The sequence below is a fragment of the Myotis myotis genome, unplaced genomic scaffold (assembly GCF_014108235.1).
Source record: "Myotis myotis isolate mMyoMyo1 unplaced genomic scaffold, mMyoMyo1.p scaffold_m19_p_3, whole genome shotgun sequence".
NCBI classification, from domain to species: domain Eukaryota; kingdom Metazoa; phylum Chordata; class Mammalia; order Chiroptera; family Vespertilionidae; genus Myotis; species Myotis myotis.
The window spans coordinates 120251635-120273817 of record NW_023416335.1 but is presented as its reverse complement, the minus strand read 5'-3'; the positions used below and the strand labels follow the sequence as shown (position 1 = coordinate 120273817).

The window sequence follows — 22183 nt, the reverse complement described above, 5'->3', positions numbered from 1 at the left end:
ATGTGGATCTCTTGGATTTTATTGAGCTTCCTGGGTGTGTAAATTCATGTCTTTTATCAAATTTGGAAAGTTCTTGGCCATTATTTTATAAAATATTCATTCTCTTCCTTTTCTCTCTTATTTGGGACTCCCATTTTGTATATGTTGATCCACTTGGTATCTCACAGGTCTCTTAAGCTCTGTGGATTTTTTTCTTTATTCTTTTTTTCTTTCTGCTCATCAGACTGGATAATTTCAATCAACTTACTTTGATTTGCAGCTTCTATCTTCTGCCTGCTCAAATCTGCTGTTGAATTCAGTGAATTTTTCATTTCAGTTATTGTATTTTAGCTCCAGAATTTGTTTGGTTTCTTTTTATAATTTCTGCCTCTTTATTGATATTCTCTTTTTGTTGAACTAAAATATCCTATACTTGCCCTGGCCAGGTGTCTCAGTTGGTTGGACCATCATTCCAGACACCAACAGGTTGCATGTTAGGTCCCCGGTTGGGGCACTTTTGGAAGACAACTGACTCTCTTTTCTCTCTCAGCAGTAAAACATATCCTTGGGTGAGGATTAAAAAATAAAAATAATAAAATTTCCTACTCAAATATTTGGCAGCCATTGTTCTTAGCATTTAGTCTTCCAATTCTGTGGGATAAGTACCATAATTTTTTATCCCACATTTAACCATAAGTTGGTTATTAGTTTATGTGAACTATTTCAGCACTTAAAAGCTGATTAGGAACTATGGTTATGAGGCTGGAAGTTTTCAACTATTAGGCTTTTCTTCAGTGTGACTGGGCATGAGCAAACTGTAATTAAGGACTCAAAAATGTATCAGGAAGATCATCATTTATCTATCAATTACTTATTATGTCTTTTCTGCACCGATGATGCCTGATTGTCATATTTCTTATTTGGTTGTGGTGGTTTTAATAATGTTCCTAATTTTATATAAAAATAATAATAATAAAATTTTTAATGATTTTTGATATTTTTTTAATGAGGCATAGTTGATATACAACATTAAATTAGTTTCAGGTGTAAAATACAATGATTCACAATTTGTATATATTGCAAATTGATCACCACAGTATCCAGTTAACATCTGTCACCATACATAAGACAATTTTTTTCTTACGATGAAGACTTTTAATATCACTCTTAGCAACTTTCAAATAAGCAGTATAGCATGATTAACTATATTGTATATTATATCCCCATGACTTATTTATTTTATAACTGGAAGTTCATACCTTTACTGCTTTCATCCTTTTTGCCCACTACCACCTGTGCCTCTGGCAATCACCACTTTGTTCTTTATATCTATGATCTTGGTTTTTGTTGTTTGTTTTTTTCTCTGTCTCACTTATTTCATTTAGTGTAATGTTGTCAGGGTTCATTCATATTGTCGCAAATGGCAAGATTTCATTCTTTTTTTATGGCTGAATAATAGTTACTGTAATTTTTATTATAATAGCTATTGAGAACACAATATCACTTCCTACTGGCTAGGGTAGTCTTGAATGTCTTTGTCAAACTAATAGGATTAAAATTAGGCTTTAAAGAAGCGATTCTCAACCCGTGGGTCGAGACCCCTTTGGCAGTCGAACGACCCTTTCACAGGAGTCGCCTAAGACCATCAGAAAACACATATATAATTACATATTGTTTTTGTGATTAATCACTATGCTTTAATTATGTTCAATTTGTAACAATGAAATTGGGGGTCACCACAACAGTATTAAAGGGTCGCGGCATTAGGAAGGTTGAGAACTACTGCTTTAAAGGATAGATAGCTCTTCTGTAAAAAAAAAAAAAAAAAAAAAAAAAAAAGCTGCCCTAGCTGGTTTGGCTAAATAGATAGAGCGTTGGCCTGCAGCCTGAGGGGTCCCAGGTTCATTTCTGGCCAAGGGCACATGCCTGGGTTGTGGGCTCGATCCCCAGTAGGGGGTGTGCAGGAAGCAGCCAATCAATGATTCTCTCTCATCATTGATGTTTCTATCTCTCTCCCTCTCCCTTCCTCTCTAAAATCAATAAAATGTATATATTTTTTAAAAAGGTGCTTTGGGAATTGTATAAAAAGAAAATAAAAGGTTAACTATAGGTTAACTCTTTTGGTTAAAAACAAAGTTTATAAAGAGGAATAATGACAAAAAAAGGCTCCTGTAGATACGTTAAAGATAGAATGTAGAGAGTTTTGAATGTAGGGCAAAAGATTAGCATCTGATTTAATTTAAGGATGATAGGAAACCACGGAATGTATTATGACCTAGCAGAGATACAGTGCTTTGAATAATTCAGAAAACAATTGAGCACCTACTATGTGCCAAGGACTAATGGTAGTAAATACATAACAGATTAGAGATAGAGTAACCAGTCAAGCAATAGCAATAGCATAAGCTTAAGAGTTCACTTACCTTCTCTCTTGAAATTAGCTGTGTAACCTTGGGGTCACAATCCTCATCAGTAAAAATAAACTTAATATTATCTACCAGAAGTGGAGGTGACTTTCATTATTAGCATTGCCTGAAATGTATGCCAGATCAATTGTTTTAAAATCCAGTGTGTTTAAAAGTGAAATTCCTGAAAATTATAAACTTTTTGTTTATCAAAATATGTTACCAACAGTAAAAAGCAAATCACAGAATGGGAGAAAGTATTTGCAAATCATGTAACTCAAAAGGGATTAATATCTAGAATATATAGAGAACTCTCTAAACTTAATAACATAAAAACAAACGATTCAAAAATGGGCAAAGGACTTAAGTAGACATTTCTCCAAAGAAGATATACAAATGGCCAACAAGTAGTACATGAAATGATGTTCCATGCCCTTAGTTATTAGGGAAACACAAATCAAAACCACAATGAAATACCACCTCACACCTGTTAGAATGGCTATTATAAAAAGATACGAAATAAGTTTTGGCAACAATGTGAAGAAAAAAGAACCTTTGTGCACTGTTTTGGGGAATGTATGTTGGTGTAGCCACTATGGAATACAGTATGGAGGTTCCTCAAAAATTTACAACCACCATATGATCCAGCAATTCTACTTCTAGTATTTATCCAAATGAAGTGAAAGCAATAACTTGAAAAGACATATGTTACCTCCATGTTCATTGTAGCATTATTTTTAGTTGCCAACACATGAAAGCAACCTAAGTGTCCAGTGAATGGATAAATACTATTCATCCATAAGAATAAGTAAATCTTGCCATTTGTTTTCAGCAACATGGATGGATCTTGTTGGCATTATGCTAAGTGAAACAGAGAAAGACAAATATAGTATGATCTCACTTATGTGTGGAATCTAGAAAACAGCCAAGCCAAACAAACAAGAAAGTCCAAACCACCACCAACAAAATCATACTTACAGAGAACAGATTGTTGGTTGCTGGGTTGTTGGGAGCATGGGGTAAGGGGTGGAGATGAGTGACACTGGTAAAAAGATACAAACTTCCAGTTATAAAATAAATAAATCTTGCCTGGCTGACTTGGCTCAGTGGTTGAGTGTCAACCTATGAACCAGGAGGTCACGGTTTGATTCCTGGTCAGGGCATATGCCTGGGTTGTGGGTGTGTCGATTCCCAGTGGGGGACATGCAGGAGGCAGCCAATCAATGATTCTCTCTCATCACTGATGTTTCTATCTCTCCCTTTTCCTTCCTCTCTGAAATCAATAAAAATATTAAAAAATAATAATTAAATAATCCTGGGGAATTCATATATAGCTTGGTGACTGTCCTGTATAATAAAACCCTAATATGCAAATCGACCGACTGGCAGAACGACCAGTTGCTATGATGTGCACTGACCATTGGGGAAGATGTGCAATGCAGGAGCTGCCCCCGACTGGCATCTGGCTCACATCTGTCCCGGATTGTGAGAGGACACAGGCCGGGCTGAGGACCCCCCCCCCCCCCCCCCCGCCACACACATACACTCCCATGCACGAATTTCGTGCATTGGGCCTCTAGTCCTGTATAATAAAACCCTATTATGCAACTCGACCGAATCGCAGAACTATTTGTTGCTATGACGTGCACTGACCACCAGGGGCCAGATGCTCAACGCAGGAGCTGCCCCCTGGTGGCCAGTGCGCTCCCACAGGGGGATCCCCGTTCAGCCAGAAGCCGGGATTGAGCTGGCGAGCACAGTGTTAGTGGTGGGAGCCTCTTCTGCCTCCGCTGCAGGTGGCGATAAGGAGTGAGGGGTCCCGGACTGTGAGAGCCCCGGACTGCGAGAGGGATATTTGACTACCAGGGTATCGGGCCTAAGCCAAGAGGCAGACATTCCCCAAGGGGTCCCAGACTGCAAGAGGGCGCAGGCCGAGCTGAGGGCTCCCCGCCCCGAATTTCATGCACCGGGCCTCTAGTCTATCCTATATAATAAAAGAGAAACATGTAAATTGACCATCCCTCCGCTATGCTCACCAGCCAATCAGACGTGAGCATGCAAATTAACCAACAAAGATGGGTTAATTTGCATATGCAGGCACCGGGCAGAGAGCAGAGCGGGAGAGCTGGCAGAGAGTGGAGCGGCTTGGGGAACTTGGCTCCCCAAGTCGCCAGACGGAGAGCAGAGAGGGAGAGCTGGCGGCTTGGAGGACTTGGCAGAGTGGGAGGCCATCGGTTGGAGACAGAGCAGGAAGGGAAAACCAAAAGCACAGGGAGAACCAGGAATTCTGGGAATAGTAGTTCTGGTGGCAGCCCCAAGACCTGAAGCAGAAACCAGAGTGCGGGGAGCACCAGCAATGCCAGGAATCGTAGTTCTGGTTGCAGACGGATCTCCTAGATCAGTGATGGCAAACCTTTTGAGCTCAGCGTGTCAGCATTTTGAGAAACCCTAACTTAACTCTGGTGCTGTGTCACATATAGAAATTTTTTGATATTTGCTACCATAGTAAAACAAAGACTTATATTTTTTATATTCATTTTATATATTTAAATGCCATTTAACAAAGAAAAATCAACCAAAAAAATGAGTTCGTGTGTCACCTCTGACACACATGTCATAGATTCGCCATCACTGTCCTAGACACTAGAGCAAAGTGAGCCTGGAGCAAGTTACTGTTGTGGTGGGGGATGGGAGGGAAAGCAAAGGTGAGAGATATAAGTAAAATCAGAGTGTCTAGGAAAAATTAAAGGGAAGATATCCTAAACTTCCAGGAAATCTCCACCAATGAAGCAAAGAAAAAAAAATGCCTCTATTCTGTGAGCAACAAGCCAAACTGAGTTGGATTCTCAGACAATTCACTCATATGATTGCAAAGACAGACAGAAACTCCTGGGTTGGAGAGGGCTCCCAGACTGAAGAGGGTGCAGGTCGGGCTGAGGAACCCCCCATACCCCCTAGTACACGAATGTTGTGCACCGGGCCTCTAGTATATATATAAAGCCCTAAGCAACCGGTCACCCGTTTGACCGGTTGCTATGACGTGCACTGACCACCAGGGGGCAGACACTCAATGCAGAAGCTGCCCCCTGGTGGTCAATGCACTCTCACAGTGGGAGCGCCACTCAGCTGACAGATGTGAGCCAGATGCTGGGCTCACAGCTGGTGAGCAGCTGCAACGGTGTGAACCTCTCCTGCCTCCACAGCAATGTTACCAAGCTGCAATGGGGCTGGGATGAGTGAGAGCGGCGCCCGGCCTGGGCTTGGGCTCCTCCCCGGCCGCCTGCTACTTTGCACACTACTATATCCCCTGAGGGGTCCTGGATTGCGAGAGGGCACAGGCCAGGCTGAGGGACCCCACCGGTGCATGGATTCATGCACCGGACCTCTAGTAGTTAATAATAATACTGTATTGTATTTGAAAGTTGCTAAGAGAGATCTATAAACTTTTCATCACAAGAGCATCAATGGAAAAACCTATAGCTAAAGTCATATCTGTCATATTTAATCTTTTACCACAGAGATTTGGAACAAGCAAGGATGCCTGTTTACATTCAGTGTTGTTCTAGAGGACCCATGCATTGCAATGAAGCATAAAAACAGTGGAAAATTAGTAAAAGGCATGAAATTAGAAGAAAATAAATAAAACTACCCATGTTTGCAGATTATGAAATTGTTTACATGGAAAATTCCAGTTGATTCTATCAATTTTAGAGTTATGTGAGAAATGCTCGCGCGTCCGAATTCAAATAATGGACTCGGAGACAGAAGTATGGCAAAAATGAGACTTTTAATTTGTTCTCGAGAGCAGGTGTCCCTCCAGTTGTACAGGCACACATGGGGTAGCTATCAAAGCCTATTTATTCAGCCCCTTTTCCAGTTCCTTATTTGCTGAATACTATGGGTTCACCTGTTTCCTCATACATCGCCTAGGTCTTAAAGTCTCCCATTGGGCCATTTAAAAAAAAATTGGGGTGAAAACCAAGATGGCGGCATAGGTAAACACCGGAAATTGCTGCCTCCCACAACAAATTCAAAAATACAACTAAAAGACAAAACGGACATCATCTAGAACCACAGGAAGGCTGGCTGAGTGGAAATTCTACAACTAGAAGGAAAGAGAAAAACACACTGAAACTCAGAGGAGGTGCAGAAGTGCAGAGGTACGGAGGCGCATGCAGCAAGGGCTGGCAACTGAGGACGAGGCTGTCTTTTTGAATCGGGAGGGAATCACTAGCCCCCGACTACTCTGAACTCCAGTTCCGGGTGAGTCTTGGGGACCCAGAATCATACAGGGAGAGACTGGACTGTCTGGCAGCGGGCAGAACTCAGAACTCAAGGGCAGCTTTCTCTCGGGGGTGCTTGCAGCGATTACTGGGACACTGAGACACGGGGCCCCTTGGGGCAGGGCTGAGGATCAGCCATAGGTACTTGCTCTGCCCCGTTGATTCCCTGAGACCCCACCCGACCCAAGCTGCGGCAGAGGCTTTTGCATATGAATGCGCTGGCCCTTTGCAATCTGAAAATTACGTAAAAAACTGCAGCTGGGCCAGACAGACCCAGAACTTCCAAGAGAAGGCACAAGGCCCCACAGCAGCTTGCATTGATTCACAGCTGGGCCTCATTTGGGCATCTCCAAACCCCAAACAAGGAAGGGGAATCTGCAGATCTCTTCATAGCTCCTGCTGGGTTGCCTCAGGCAGAGGCTAAATTAGCACCTCCTTAGATCCAAGAGCCAGTGCACCCAGTGGTCAGAGTGGGACCATCCAATTACAACTCCTCAGATCCAGAAGGGACACACTCAGGGAGCAGACTCAGTGAGCACCAAAGTCCCACTGAAGCAAGTCTTGCCCCAGAAGGGTGTCTCCAGCACAGAAGTTCTCCCACTGCAGACACAGCTGACTCTCACAGCCAATTGGCCTGGAGGTCAATTCCTCCCAGTGATACCTACAACAATCAAGGCTTAACTACAACAAGACTGTGCACAAAGCCCACAAAGGGGTGCACCAAGAGTGTCCACCTCAGGTAATTGGGGAGGCCGAGCCACTGGGCCCTATAGGACACCTAGCACTAAAAGCCACTCTACCAACACAGGGAAGCAAAAAAAATGCGGAGACAAAGAAACAGGTCACAAATGACAGAAATGGAGGAAAGCAAACGACTGGATATAGAGTTCAAAACCACACTTTTAAGGTTTTTCAAGAACTTTCTAGAAACCGCCGATAAATGTAGTGAGACCCTCAAGAAATCTAGTGAGACCCTTGAGGTTATGATAAAGGAACAACTAGAAATTAAGCATACACTGACTGAAATAAAGGATATAATGCAGAGTTCCAACAGCAGACTAGAGGATCACAAGAATCAAGTCAAAGATTTGAAATACGAAGAAGCAAAAAACACCCAACCGGAAAAGCAAAATGAAAAAAGAATCCAAAAATATGAAGATAGTGTAAGGAGCCTCTGGGACAGCTTCAAGCATACCAACATCTGAATTATAGGGGTGCCAGAAGATGAGAGAGAGCAAGATATTGAAAACCTATTTGAAGAAATAATGACAGAAAACTTCCCCTACCTGGTCAAAGAAATAGACTTCCAAGTCCAGGAAGCACAGAGAACCCCAAACAAAAGGAATCCAAAGAGGACCACACCAAGACACTTGATAATTAAAATGCCAAGAGCAAAAGTCAAAGAGAGAATCCTAAAAGCAGCAAGAGTAAGACAGTCAGTTACCTACAAGGGAGTACCCATACGACTGTCAGCTGATTTCTCAACAGAAACTTTGCAGGCCAGAAGGGAGTGGCAAGGAATATTCAAAGTGATGAATGCCAAGAACCTACAACCAAGACTAATTTACCCAGCAAAACTATCATTCAGAATTGAAGGTCAGATAAAGAGCTTCACAGATAAGGAAAAGCTAAAGGAGTTCATCACCACCAAACCAGTATTATATGAAATGCTGAAAGATATCCTTTAAGAAGAGGAAGAAGAAGAAAAAGGTAAAGATACAAATTATGAACAACAAATACACATCTGTCAACAAGTGAACCTAAAAATCAAGTGAATAAATAATCTGATGAACAGAATAAACTGGTGATTATAATAGAATCAGGGGCATTGAAAGGGAGTGGACTGACTATTCTTAGGGGGGAAAGGGGTGTGGGGAACGCGGGAAGAGACTGGACAAAAATTGTGCACCTATGTATGGATGAGGACAGTGGGGGGGGGGTGAGGGCGGAGGGTTGGGTGGGAACGGGGTGGTGGGGAGCTATGGGGGGAAAAAAGAGGAACAACTGTAATAATCTGAACAATAAAGATTTAATTAAAAAAAAAAAAATTGGGCTGAGGCTTTTTCTAGTTGCCTCCACCTACCCCTGTCCTGGCGCTTCAGGGGTTTCCACCCATGATGCTGGCTCATGTCCACAGTTCTTTGTTCTTATATCCTCTTCCCACCTCCCTACATTCCATTTGCCCTAGGGAAATTCAGTAACCATTTTCATAAAAGGTTGACTATGCTGGAGATGGATCACAGAGGCCGATTTCCTACTGTTACAAGATAAAGGTTTGCAATAATCTATATTTTATATGCTTTATTATTTTTTAGATGTGAAAGAGATATAAGCCAGTGTCAACTTCCCCAACATGTTATTATACAATTTTCCAATTGCACAGAAAAGTAGAAAGAATTATGCAATGAATGCACACATAATCACTGTCCAGTTTCTTGAATTAATTTTTATAGCATTTGCTTTAACATATATTCATCTAATCATTCCCCTACCAATCTATTTTAATTTTATTCATCACAAAATAAGTTAACAGACATTAGTATGCTTCACCTGTAAACATTTCAGTACCCATTTCATTAAAGTTCCAATATCTGTATGTTTTGTTTTTCCTTATGGTAAAATTTATATACAGTGAAAAGTATAAATTATCATTGTATCACTCATTGGATGAGGTTTTATTTTGTTATTATTATTTTTTTTAATCCTCTCCCAAGGATATTTTTTTCCATTGGTTTTTAGAGAGAGTGAAAGGAAGAGGGAGGAAAAGAGAAAGAGAAAGAGGGAGAGAAAGAAAGGGAGACATTGATGTGAAACACATCAATTGTTTGCTTCTTGCATGTGTCTTGACTGGAGCCATGAATCAAACTGGTAACCCAGGTACACACCCTTGACCTGGAATCGAACCCGAGACCCTTTGGGTGTGCAGGCAGATGCTCTAACCATTGAGCACACCGGCTGGGGCTGGATGAGTTTTGCCAAAGTAATTTACTCATAATCATAACTTTATTAGGATATGAGAACATTTCCAGTATCTCATTAAATGCCCTTATGCACCTTCCCTGGCAGCCTTTCCCTCACCCTTTTGAGGTGACTGTTTTTATATTTATTTATTTATTTTTAACTAATTTATTTATTTTTCAATTATAGTTGACATACAATATTATATTAGTCTTACGTGTACAATATAGTGATTAGATATTTATATATCTTACTAAATGATCACGTCTATAAATCTAGTACCCACCTGGTACCTACAGAGTTATTATAAGATTGACTATATTTCTTATGCTATACTTTATACCCCAATGAATATTTTGTAAACCTATTTGTACTTCTTAATCCCTTTCCCTTTTTCTTTTTTTTATATATATTTTTATTGATTAAGATATTACATATGTGTCCTTGTCCCCACGTTACCCGCTACCCCGCCCCCCGCTCATTCCCTCACCCTCCCCCCCCCCCCCCGTTGTCCGTGTCCATTGGTTAGGCCTATATGCCTGCATGTAAGTCCTTTGGTTGATCTTTCCCCCTTACCCCCACCCTCCCCTACCCTCCCTCCAAAGCCCGACAGTCCAATCAATGCCTCTCCGTCTCTGGATCAGTCCTTGTTCATCAGTTTATGTTGTTCATTATATTCCACAAATGAGTGAGATCATGTGGTATTTATCCGCTCTCCAGTTCCATCCATGCTGTGGCAAATGGTAAGAGTTCCTTTTTCTTCTTCCTCTTCTTAAAGAATACCTTTCAGCATTTCATATAATGCTGGTTTGGTGGTGATGAACTCCTTTAGCTTTTTCTTATCTGTGAAGCTCTTTCTCTGACCTTCTATTCTGAATGATAGCTTTGCTGGATAAAGTAATCTTGGTTGCAGGTTCATGCTATTCATCACTTTGAATATTTCTTGCCACTCCCTTCTGGCCTGCATGGTTTCTGTTGAGAAATCAGCTGACAGTCGTATGGGTACTCCCTTGTAGGTAACTGTCTTTCTCTTGCTGCTTTTGAGATTCTCTCTTTGTCTTTTGCTCTTGGCATTTTAATTATGATGTGTCTTGGTGTGGTCCTCTTTGGATTCCTTTTGTTTGGGGTTCTCTGCGCTTCCTGGACCTGTAAGTCTATTTCTTTCACCAGGTGGGGGAAGTTTTCTGTCATTATTTCTTCAAATAGGTTTTCAATATCTTGCCCTCTCTCTTCTTCTGGTACCCCTATAATTCTGATGTTGGTACGCTTGAAGTTGTCCCAGAGGCTCCTTACACTATCTTCATATTTTTGGAATCTCTTTTCTTTTTTCTTTTTCAGTTGGGTATTTTTTGTTTCTTTGTATTTCAAATCTTTGACTTGATTCTTGGGATCCTCTTGTCTGCTGTTGGATCTCCGTAGATTATTCTTTATTTCAGTCAGTGTATGCTTAATTTCTAGTTGGTCCTTTTTCATGTCCTCCATGGTCTCACTATACTTATTGAGGGACTCATTAAATTTATCAGCAGTTTCCATAAAATTCTTGAAAAACCTTATAAACGTGACCTTGAACTCTATATCCAGTCGTTTGCTTTCCTCCATTTCTGCCATTTGTGACCTGTTTCTTTGTCTCCGCATTTTGGCTGCTTCCCTGTGTTGATAGAGTGGCTTTGTGTGCTAGGTGTCCTGTAGGGCCCAGTGGCTCAGCCTCCCCAGTTACCTGAGGTGGACACTCTTGGTGCACCCCCTCGTGGGCTTTGTGCACAGTCTTGTTGTAGCTATGCCTTGGTTGTTGTAGGATCACTGGGAGGAATTGACCTCCAGGGCAATTGGCAGTGTGAATCAGCTGTGTCTGCAGTGGGAGAACTTCTGTGCTGGAGACACCCTTCTGGGCAAGACTTGCTTCAGTGGGGTTTTGGTGCTCACTGAGACTGCACCCTGAGCGTGTCCCTTATGGATCTGAGGAGTTGTGATCTGGATGGTCCCCCTCTGACCACTGGGTACAGTGGCTCTTGGATCTAAGGAGGTGCTAATTTAGCCTCTGCCTGAGGTTACACAGCAGGAACTACGAAGAGAACTGCAGATTCCCCTTCCTTTTTTTTGGAGTTTGGAAGTGCCCTGATGATGCTCAGCTGTGTAGCAATGCAAGCCGCTGTGGGGCCTTGGGCCTTCTCTTGGAAGCTCTGGGTCTATCTGGCCCGGCTGCGGTTAGGTAATTACAGGTTGCAAATGGCCGGGGCATTCATATGCAAAAGCCTCTGCCGCAGCCTGGGCAGGGCGGGGTCTCAAGGAATCAAAGGGCGGAGAAAGCAGCTATGGCGGAGCCTCAGCCCCGCCCTAAGGAGTTGCGAGTCCCAGTGTCCCGGCAATGGCTGCAAGCACCTCTGAGGGAAAGCCGCTCTTAAGCTCGCCCGCTGCCAGACAGTCCAGTTTCTCCCCGTATGAGTCCTGGGTCCCCAGAGACTTCCCGGAACCGGATTTCAGAGCCGTCGGGAGCTTGTGTCTCCCTCCGGATTCAAAAAGACAGCCGCGTCCTCAGGTGCCAGACCCTTTCCGCGCGCGAGAGCCCCTGTACCTCTGCACTTTACTTTCGCAGCTCCTCTGGCTCTCAGTGTGCTTTTCTTTCCTTCTAGTTGTAGAATTTACACTCAGCCAGCCCTCCTGTAGTTCTGGATGGTGTCCACCTTGTGTTTTTGATGCATTTATCGATTGTTGTGGGAAGCAGCAATTTCCCGGTGTTTATCTATGCCGCCATCTTAGTTTCCCCCTTTCCCTTTTTCACTTATCCCCCTAAGTCCTACCTCATCATACAACCATGAAAATGTTCTCTATAGAGCCCAGCAGGTGTGGTTCAGTGGTTGAGCCTCGACCTATGAACCAGGAGGTCATGGTTCGATTCCTGGTCAGAGTATATGCCCAGATTTCAGGCTCCATCCACAGTAGGGGGTATGCAGGAGGCAGCGGATCAGTGATTCTCTCTCATCATTGGTGTTTCTATCTCTCCCTCTCCCTTCTCTGAAATCAATAAAAATAAAAAAATAAAAACAATATTTTGTATATCTATGAGTATATTTTTTTGTTTGTTTGTTTATTTTGTTTTTCAGATTTCACATGTATGAGAAATATATAGCATGTTTCTTTCATTTGCCAGGTTAGGGAAGTTTTCAGTCATTATTTCTTCAAATAGGTTTTCAATTCCTTGTTCTCTCTTCTCCTTTTGGTACCCTTATGATGCCAATGTTAGTAGGCTTGATGATGTCCCAGAGGCTGCTTAAACTATTCTCATTTTTCTTTTTGCCTTTCTGATTGGGTATGTTTTGCTGCCTTGTCTTTCAAATTGCTGATTCGATCTTCTGCTTCATCTAATCTACAGTTGATTCCCTCTAATGTATTTTTTAAAATATATTTTTCCTAGGGGCCCAGTGCACAAATTTGTGCACCTTGAAAGGAACTGTGGGCAGCGAGGCTGTGGTGGGCACAGGGGGGAGTCTCGGCTCATCCTCTGCGGCCCGGCCCCTCCCGCCATGGACCCCAACCCCTTTTTGCTGCAGCCCCGCCTCCTCAACCACTACCGCTCCTATGCACTGACAGCACCAGCCCCACTCTCACCCGGTGATGGCGCAATCGCCCCTCAGGAGCAGGGGTAGGTGGAGAAACCCTGAGGGGCAATTGGGGCTGGCAGCCGTTGCTTGCATCCACTGACAGTGCCAAGTGATCAGGGCCGATGCTGGGTGCCAGCAGTAGGTGCGAGTGGGGCTGGTGCGCGGAAGCAAAGGATTTTCAGTAACCACCAGAGGCTTGCCCCGATAACAGCAACCGGCGCCCTGCCTTGGTCTGGCACCCCCTCTCACCTGCTCCATCATCCCACTGTAGCCAGTGCCCGCCATGTTCCACACGTGCCCACTGGTGGTCAGCAAACGTCATAGCGACTGGTTTGTTCGGTTATTCGGTTGTTCCACTGTTCGGTCTATTTGCATATTAGAGTTTTATATAGAGAGATTGATTTCAGAGAGGAACATTAGAGGGAGAGATAGAAACATTAATGATGAGAGAGGATCATTGATCCGCTACCTCCTGCACACCCCCTACTGGAGATCAAGCCTGCAACTGGGACATTTGCCCTGAACTGGAATTGAACCGTGACTTCCTGGTTCATAGGTTGACTCTCAGCCACTGAGCCACAACGGACAGCCCTCTAATGTATTCTTCATTTCAGTTATGATAGTCTTCATTTCTGGCTGGTTCTTTTTTATGTTTTCTATATCCATTTTTGTGTTTCCTCTTTTTCTTTTATATATATACTAGAGGCCCAGTGCATGAAAATTCATGCACTGAAGGGGGATCCCTCAGCCTGGCCTGCCCCCTCTCACAGTCTGGGAGCCGACCCGGCGATCAGGGGAAAGCGACGCCCCCATCACACCTCTGCTGCTGCCATACTGGCAGCGCAAGCCTCGGCCGGCCCTGGTTATCTAAGCCTTGGGTGGCCGCCATCCAAGGCTTGCCTGCACCTCAGGCATTGGCTGGGCAGCCAACATTCGAGGCTTACCTGCACCTCGGGCCGACCCTGGGCAGCTGGGGGTTGAGTGGACTGGGGGACTCGAGGCAGGTGCGCGGAGTGGCCGGAGCCGCCTGGGGGCCCGGCCATGCCGTGTGCCTGCCACCCCATGGGGCTGATGGGACTGGGCGCTGCCATCTTGTGGCTGTGGGCACCACCATCTTTGAGGGCATGGCAGTCAATTAGCATATTCCCTCTTTATTGGCTGTGGTCACTGCCATCTTTGTGAGGGCATGATGCTCAATTAACATATTCTCTCTTTATTAGATAGGTATATATAATTGATTTCAAAGGGAAAGGGAGAAGAAGAGATAGAAACATCAATGATGAGAGAGAATCATTGATTGGTTGCCTCCTGCACACCCCCCACTGGGGATCAAGCCCACAACCCAGGCATGTGCCCTGGTAGATTGCTTGTCTCTATTTTGTTATTTTTCTGGAGTTTTGTTCTGATCTTTCATTTGGGAATGTGTCTTTGTCTCATTGTGGCTGCCTTCCTGTATTTGTTTCTATGTATTAGATATAACTGCCATAGTGTTGCCTTATGTAGTAGGTATCATGTGATATCCAGGTGCACAATCTCCCTATTACCTGAGTCTGATGCTCTAGATATATCCCTGTGTAGGTTATGTGTCTTCCAATTGTAGTTGAGACTTGATTGCTGTTGGTATTTCAGTGAAAGGGATTGACCCTCAGGCTGATTTGTTGTGAGGACTGGCCATGACTACAGGAGAGGGGTTGTGTAGGGGTTGACCCTATGGAGCAGGATTTGCTTTTGCTTTAACTGGGCTCTGATGCCTGCTGATTCTGCCTTTGGAGTGTCATTTGTGGAGGTGATTGAGTGGTACTGTGGTGTTGTCTGAAGCTGGCTACTGGGTTTCTTTGTTCTGGGGCTTCTTGGAAGGTGTAGGCCAAGGTCAGCTGCAGCCTATGCCCTGCCTGGGCCCACCTGACCTAGTAGGAGCTACAAAATGATTTGCAGATGATTGCTGCTTTTTCTGGGCTTGGAGGTGCCTGGGAATGGCTAAGCTGTGAATTGAGGCTTGCTGCTACTAGTTTCTGAGTTGGGGCTGCCTAACAAGAGGTTTGGTGCACACAGGGGCCAGATGCTGCTTATTTGGGGTTTGTGAACCTCTGAGATTTTTTATCCACAGCATGAGCTGTTGTTATGGAAAAGCCACTAGAAGTGGCTTGGGGTGGGCCTACAAGTTGGGTGGGGTGAGTCCTCTGGGAATGGGGGTGGGAGATCAATGTTAGCCAGGTTAATGGAGACTCAGATATGATTCTCATTTGTGCATGGAGAGGAAGGACTCAGCAAAGGAACAGGGGCTTCTGCCAGCACTTCCATTTGGGAGGAAGCTTCCCCTCCAAGCCTTCATCATGAAGCTGGACAATTCAATTCTTCCCCTATGTCTCTGACATCTTTCAAGCTGCTGCCCCAGTACTGCAGCTCAGAATGAGTGAATCTTAGTAAGTCTGTGAGCAGGTTCTTTAAGAGGAACAGCTGAGACTCCAGCAGCCCTCCATCTTATTCAGCCACGGTACCTGTGGGTCTTCACAGCCAGGGGTTATGCAGACTTCTGTTTCAGGCACTGGAGCTATGGGCATGGGGCTAGGAACCCTTGCTCCTGGGGGGAGAACGTTGCAGCCAAGGTTTCCCTTTCAAGTTTTAAGCACCGCACATGGATGTGGGACCTGCCAATTCCACATGTCTGCCCTTCCTACTAATCTCTGGACCTGAATTCTTCTGTATATCCTTAGTTATAGGACTTCTGTTCAGCTAGTCTTTAGGTGGCTGGTCTCATTGCTCTCTCGCAAGCTCATTTGTGCCTGGCTGGTCTCATTCCTCTCTCTCCAGTGTTCAGTATCTGAGCCATTACGAAGTGAGGGCGTGATGACCATTTGGATGTTAACTCTTTATTATATAGGACTAGTGGCCCAGTGCATGAAATTCATGCAGGGGAGGGTGTCCCTCAGCCTGGCCTGCACCCTCTCCAATCTGGGACCCCGCAGGGATCGGGCCTAAACCGGCAGTCGGACATCCCTCTCTCAATCTGGGACTGCTGGCTCCTAACCACTCACCTGCCTGCCTGATCGCCCCTAAGCACTCTGTCAGCCTGCTCCAAGCCCCCGCCCCCAGCCGGCCTGCTCACCCCCAACTGCCACCCCCCCCCCCCGCCAGCCTGATCACCCCTGACTGCCCTCCCCTCCTGGTCTGATCACCCCTACCTGCCTCTTCCTCAGCCCCACCACCATGGCTTTGTCCAGAAGGTCTCCTGGAAGATTTCCCAGCCTAATTAGCATATTACCCTTTTGTTAGTATAGATCAGCTGTGGGCAAACTACGGCCCACGGGCCGGATCCAGCCCGTTTGAAATGAATAAAACAAACCAAAAAAAAAGACTGTACCCTTTTATGTAATGATGTTTACTTTGAATTTATATTAGTTCACACAAACACTCCATCCATGCTTTTGTTCCGGCCCTCCGGTCCGGTTTAAGAACCCATTGTGGCCCTCGAGTCAAAAAGTTTGCCCACCCCTGGTATAGATAGAGGCCTAGTGCATGGGTGGAGGCCGGCTGGTCTGCCTTGAAGGGGGTTCTGGATCAAGTTGGGGATCCCTTTGGGGAGCGGGGCCAGCCTGGGTGAGGGGCTGATGGCTGTTTTCAGGCTGGCCAGGTCCCCATCAGGGTGAGGGTCCCTGCTAGGGGGTGTGGCCGGCCTGGGCAAGGGGATGATGGCCATTTGCAGGCTGGCCATGCCCCCATCGGTGTGAGGGTCCCTGCGGGGGGCATGGTTGGCCTGGGCGAATTGCTGAGGGCCGTTTGAGGGCGCTTTACAGGCCAGCCAAGCCCCTCGTTTTGTCCAGAAGGACATCCGGAAGGTCTCCCAGTCTAATTAGCATAATGCTCTTTTATTAGTATAGACTAGAGGCCAAGTGCACGGATTCATGCACTCGTGGGGGGCATTGCCTGTGGGGATCCAGCCTGCTGTGGGAGCACCATTCATCCCAGTCAGCCAAGCGCCACTCCCACTGTGGTAGCACACTGACCACAAGGGGGCAGCTCCTGCATTGAACATCTGCCCCCTGTGGTCAGTGCACGTCATAGCAACTGGTCTACTAGTTGTTCTGGTTGTTCCATCACTGGGCTTTTATATATACAGTGGGGCCTTGACTTACAAAGATCCCGACTAACGAGTTTTTCGAGATACAAGCCGTCTCTCGGCCGATTTTTTGCTTTGAGTTGCGAGCTAAAATTTGCATTACGAGCCAGCTTCAGATACCCCACCGCTAGTTGGCGCAGTGAACGTCACAGTGAACGCCACAACATCAGCCCAGCATCATGTGTCTCACTCGTTCACTTTAAGATTTGACATACGAGTAATTTGAGTTATGAGCTCCATCACAGAACGAATTAAACTCGTAAGTCAAGGCCCCACTGTATATAGATATGCATCCATTAAGAATTGCTTCACCATTTATCAGAAGTTGAACTCCACCACTTAACTTTTAAATAATTTTAGTAATGATTTAATTTTAAGGTATTAATTTTTTTGTGTTTTGTTATCAGACTCTACTTACCAACCACTTATTATCCATGCCCTTTAACCTTCCTAAAAGTATTATGTACCTTTAAGGTTCCTGAATCTTAATATTCTAAATTTGATATTCCTATATCAGATATGCTAGAATTTAATGGAATTCTTCAAAGCAGTAAACTCATATCATTGATAACCTGTTGGGTATACCTTGCCTTTTCTAGATACCTAAAAAGGTTTAAGGTGATGAAGATCAAAGTTCTACGAAGCTGGTGCCGTCAGATCCTTAAAGGACTTCAGTTTCTTCATACTCGAACTCCACCTATTATTCACCGAGATCTTAAGTGTGACAACATCTTTATCACTGGTCCTACAGGCTCCGTCAAGATTGGAGACTTAGGTCTGGCAACCCTGAAGCGGGCTTCTTTTGCCAAGAGTGTGATAGGTATGTTTCAGGTGTACCTTGCAGCCTAACTGGCTTTCTGACATTCCTTTTATTTAGAATCCCGACCCTGTCAGAGCTTTTATTATGTAACATAAACCTTCAAAAATTCATAACATGAATTTAAGAAGTGATCAGTTCTACTTATGAGATGTGTAGCTCTCTATATTTACGCTTCTAGAATCATCTTCTGTCAGTGTTTTTATAAATTATATAAACAGAAGTAAGGTGAACTCAATAAAACTTAATGTTAGCTATCAATCTTATTGGGTCATTCTTTTGATATTTAGTATTATATACTTATTTATATAAAAGATATAGTGAGTTACTTTCCCTGTGAAGGAAACAATTTCTATGTATTTTAGTTACTAAAATAGTCTTTTGGATTTATATGTATATTGAAAAATATCAGCCTATTAAAAGCTTATTTTAAAGTGTGAAAAAATGAGTTCATTCTGAAAGTTTGGTTTTATCAATTTTTTACCTTATTCCTATTCTTCACAAGATATGATATATCTAAAACAGGATTTTTCAACTTAAGTACTATTGAAATTTTGGGTTAGACAATTCTTTGTTATAAAGGTTGTCTTGTACATTGTAAGATTAGTTAGCAGCATCCCTGGCCTCTACTCACTAATTGCCAGTAGCACACCCCTTGTTCTCCCCCTAGTTGTTATAACCAAAAATGTCTCTGGAAATTGCTAAACGTTAACCTTACAGCTACCATACAGTAGGGGGCAGACAAGTATTTTGATCTTTTTTAACCCATCATCCTGTCTTACAGGTAGATGCATTGTGGTTACTTTATTTCTTGCTAGTTTCTTACCTTTTCCTTTTATTTGTTTTCAATATGAGATATCAGCTTATCTTTTTTTTCAAGGCTCTGCTTGGTATAGCAGTAATCCATTTGAAATAGTAAATAAGGACACTTGACACTGTTCTAGTTTCTTTTATAAAGGCCTTGCAGTGAAAGATCTATAATATATTTGATGAAACAGACTAAGATTTTATTCCTCTTTCTAATACCCCTCCCTTCCTTCCCTCTTCCATTTTATTCTCTTTCTCAGGTCAACTCCTGCTTCTTCCCTGGGTGAGTAACATCTGCAGCTTCTACTTGCATTGAGTCTGAATCATTCTTTTAATTTAAAGGTACCCCAGAATTCATGGCCCCTGAGATGTATGAAGAGAAATATGATGAATCCGTTGACGTTTATGCCTTTGGGATGTGCATGCTTGAGATGGCCACATCTGAATACCCTTACTCAGAGTGCCAGAATGCTGCGCAGATATACCGTCGTGTGACCAGTGTAAGTCTTCCTCTCACTGACTGATGAATTTAGGTCACATTAAGAAGGAATCCCAAGTTAGAGAACATCAAATAATGCAGAAGGGAACAATAATGAAGGCATACTGAGATGTTGGAAGAAGAGGGACTTGAGGTATTTATTGCTCATGATACAGTGAGAGCAAACATAAAGATGAAAGAAGCACCAATTTATCCTGGACCCTCCTTGCATTCATTTAGATGTTTATTATGAGATATGTAAGTTCTCATTTTTCCCACCATGAAGCTTATTTGAGTTATGCTCTTAACTTAAGCTGGTTTGTTCACAGACTTTTTCTCTGAATGGATTAAAATTGATATACTAATTTATTAAATCATTTATTAATACCCACAGTTTTTAAGGTATTTATTTAAACCATATTCTAGTTTAAATTACACATGGTAATTCATCTCTGTATTTTCTAGAGTGCCAATTGAAACCTAAAGCATAGTTGTTAGGTCCATAATATAAAGCACTGAAAGTTTACTATAAGAATGTGGAGGCTTTCCACAAAAGGCATAAAGGTTAAGCAAAGTAATTTTATTGACTATTTTTATAACTTTTTCTATTATGAAAAAAGTTTAAACATATAAAAAAATAGAGAGAATCATACAGTGAATTCCCATTTATTCAACGCAACATGAATATTGGGGCCATTTTTGCTACACTTACTTCATCTGTTCTCTTTCTTTATTTCATTGTTTCATTTTACCACTATGTACTACATTATGCCTCTATAAAATAAAAAAAATTAAAGATTTTTTTATTATATAACCATATCATACCTAAAAAATTTAATAGTAAATTTCTGGATCATTTAATACCCTAACCTATTAAAATATTTCCCCTATTGTTTCAGAGATGTCTTTTTACAGTCAGTGTTCAAAATAGGGTCCATCAGGATCCACAGAAGACATTTTGTTGTCATGTGTCTTTATCTAGAACTATTGCCCTTGCTTTTTTTTTTCTGTGTTTTATTGATTTGTTGAAGGAATTAGATGAATTGTTTTGGGAAATGTTTCACATTCTGGATTTGTCTATTTGCTTCCTTATGATGTCATTTAACTTGTTATTTTATCTTCTACATTTCTGTAAACAGAAATTTACGTTAAAGTTGTAGAGGGGTGTTGGTGATATAAAAATAATTTGTCTTTTTAACTCATTCATACAAAAGTATACAGTGTCATTTTCTGGAGGCTAAATAATGTGTGATACTGCAGCAGATTTACAGAAGCAGCTATGACAATCCACTTGTCTTCTTTTAAGCCATATTCTGCTCACTAAATTTTTCTTTTTTGGGGGGGAAAATATTGGGTTTTTTACTTTAAAGGTTATATATTATTAACATTTAATGAGGTTTATTATAAATTTTTATAATAAATTGTTTTTGTTGTTAATCCTCACCTGAAAATATTTTCCCATTGATTTTTAGGGAGAGTGGAAGACAGAGAAAAACATCGATGTGAGAGAAACACATCGATTGGTTGCCTCCTGCACATGCCTTGACCAGGGGCCTGGGCTGGGGAGGAGTCACAACCAAGGTACATGCCCTTGACTGGAATTGAACCCGAGACCCTTTGGTCTGTAGGCCGACGCTCTTATCCACTGAGCCAAACTGGCTAGGGCTATTATAATTTTTGATGAATTAACATTTTACAACTTTCCCAGTTTTAATTTCTAACATGGTAAATAACAATACATAAGCAAAAGTCTTTGGAGTCCTCAATCATTTTTAAAAGTGTAACAGAGGACTCCAAGAGAAATAAGTTTGAGACCACTAGTTCCAAATGCTTGATTAAATTTAGGTTCATTCTGGCCAGTGTGGCTCAGTTGGTTGGGTATTATTCTGTGCACTGCAGTCTCGGGTTTGATTTCTGGTAAGGGCACATAAAAAAGTTAGGTTAAAAAATTTTGCAAGAATAATTAATATGTGGTTCTGTGTATTTTATATTACACTAGAGGCCCGGTGCATGGATTCATGCACTTAGGGGAGTGGCGGGGTCCTTTGACCTGGCCTGTGGGATTGGGCCGAAACTGGCTCTCCAACATCCCCTGAGGAGTCCCGGATTGCGAGAGGGCACAGGCCAGGATGAGAGACCCCAGAACTCTAGTATGCATATAAGATCTTTGGTTAATCTCTTCCTACCCTTTCTCGTCCCCCTTCCCTCTGAGATTCATCAGTCTGGTCCATGTTTCTATGCCTGTGGTTTCCGCTCCTGTGTTGAGTGTCTGCCCCCTGGTGGTCAGCGCGTGTCATAGCTACCAGTCTGCCAGGTCGCTTAGGCTTTTATATTTGACTAGTAGCCTGCACACTAATCCGTGCGCCAGTAGCTTGCTGCCGCCCTCCAGTAACTCTCCACCCCACCCTCCTGTAGCTCCCCCGATACCCCTTCCCTCCGCCCCCTCATAGCTTGATGCCCTGCCCCCTCCTGTAGCTCTCTGCCACCCGCTTGTAGCCAGTAGCTCACTGCTGCCCTCCTGTAGCTCTCCGCCTGCTGCCTCGCCCTTCTGTAGCTCCCTCCGCCTCCCGCCCCCCCATAGCTTGCTGCCCTGTCCCCTCCTGTAGCTCTCCACCGTCTGCTTGTAGCTCACTGCCCCACACTCCTGCTGATCCGTGATTCGGTTGTTATGCTTCACAGCGTAACTACCATTTGCATATTACATCTTTATTATATAGAATTAAGAGGCACAAGTATCTAG

At 43.3% G+C, this 22183-nt stretch overlaps 1 protein-coding gene across 10 annotated transcripts in view; it reads left to right on the top strand.

Annotated features, from left to right (window-relative positions):
* Positions 1-22183, top strand: part of WNK1 (WNK lysine deficient protein kinase 1) — a 159464-nt gene that overhangs the window by 50467 nt on the left and 86814 nt on the right. For all 10 annotated transcript variants that reach the window (XM_036301833.1, XM_036301832.1, XM_036301835.1 and 7 more), the window contains exons 3-4: positions 17941-18161; positions 19308-19465. In XM_036301833.1, the coding sequence (XP_036157726.1) occupies positions 17941-18161; positions 19308-19465 (379 nt within the window). The remainder of the gene's footprint in view (positions 1-17940; positions 18162-19307; positions 19466-22183) is intronic.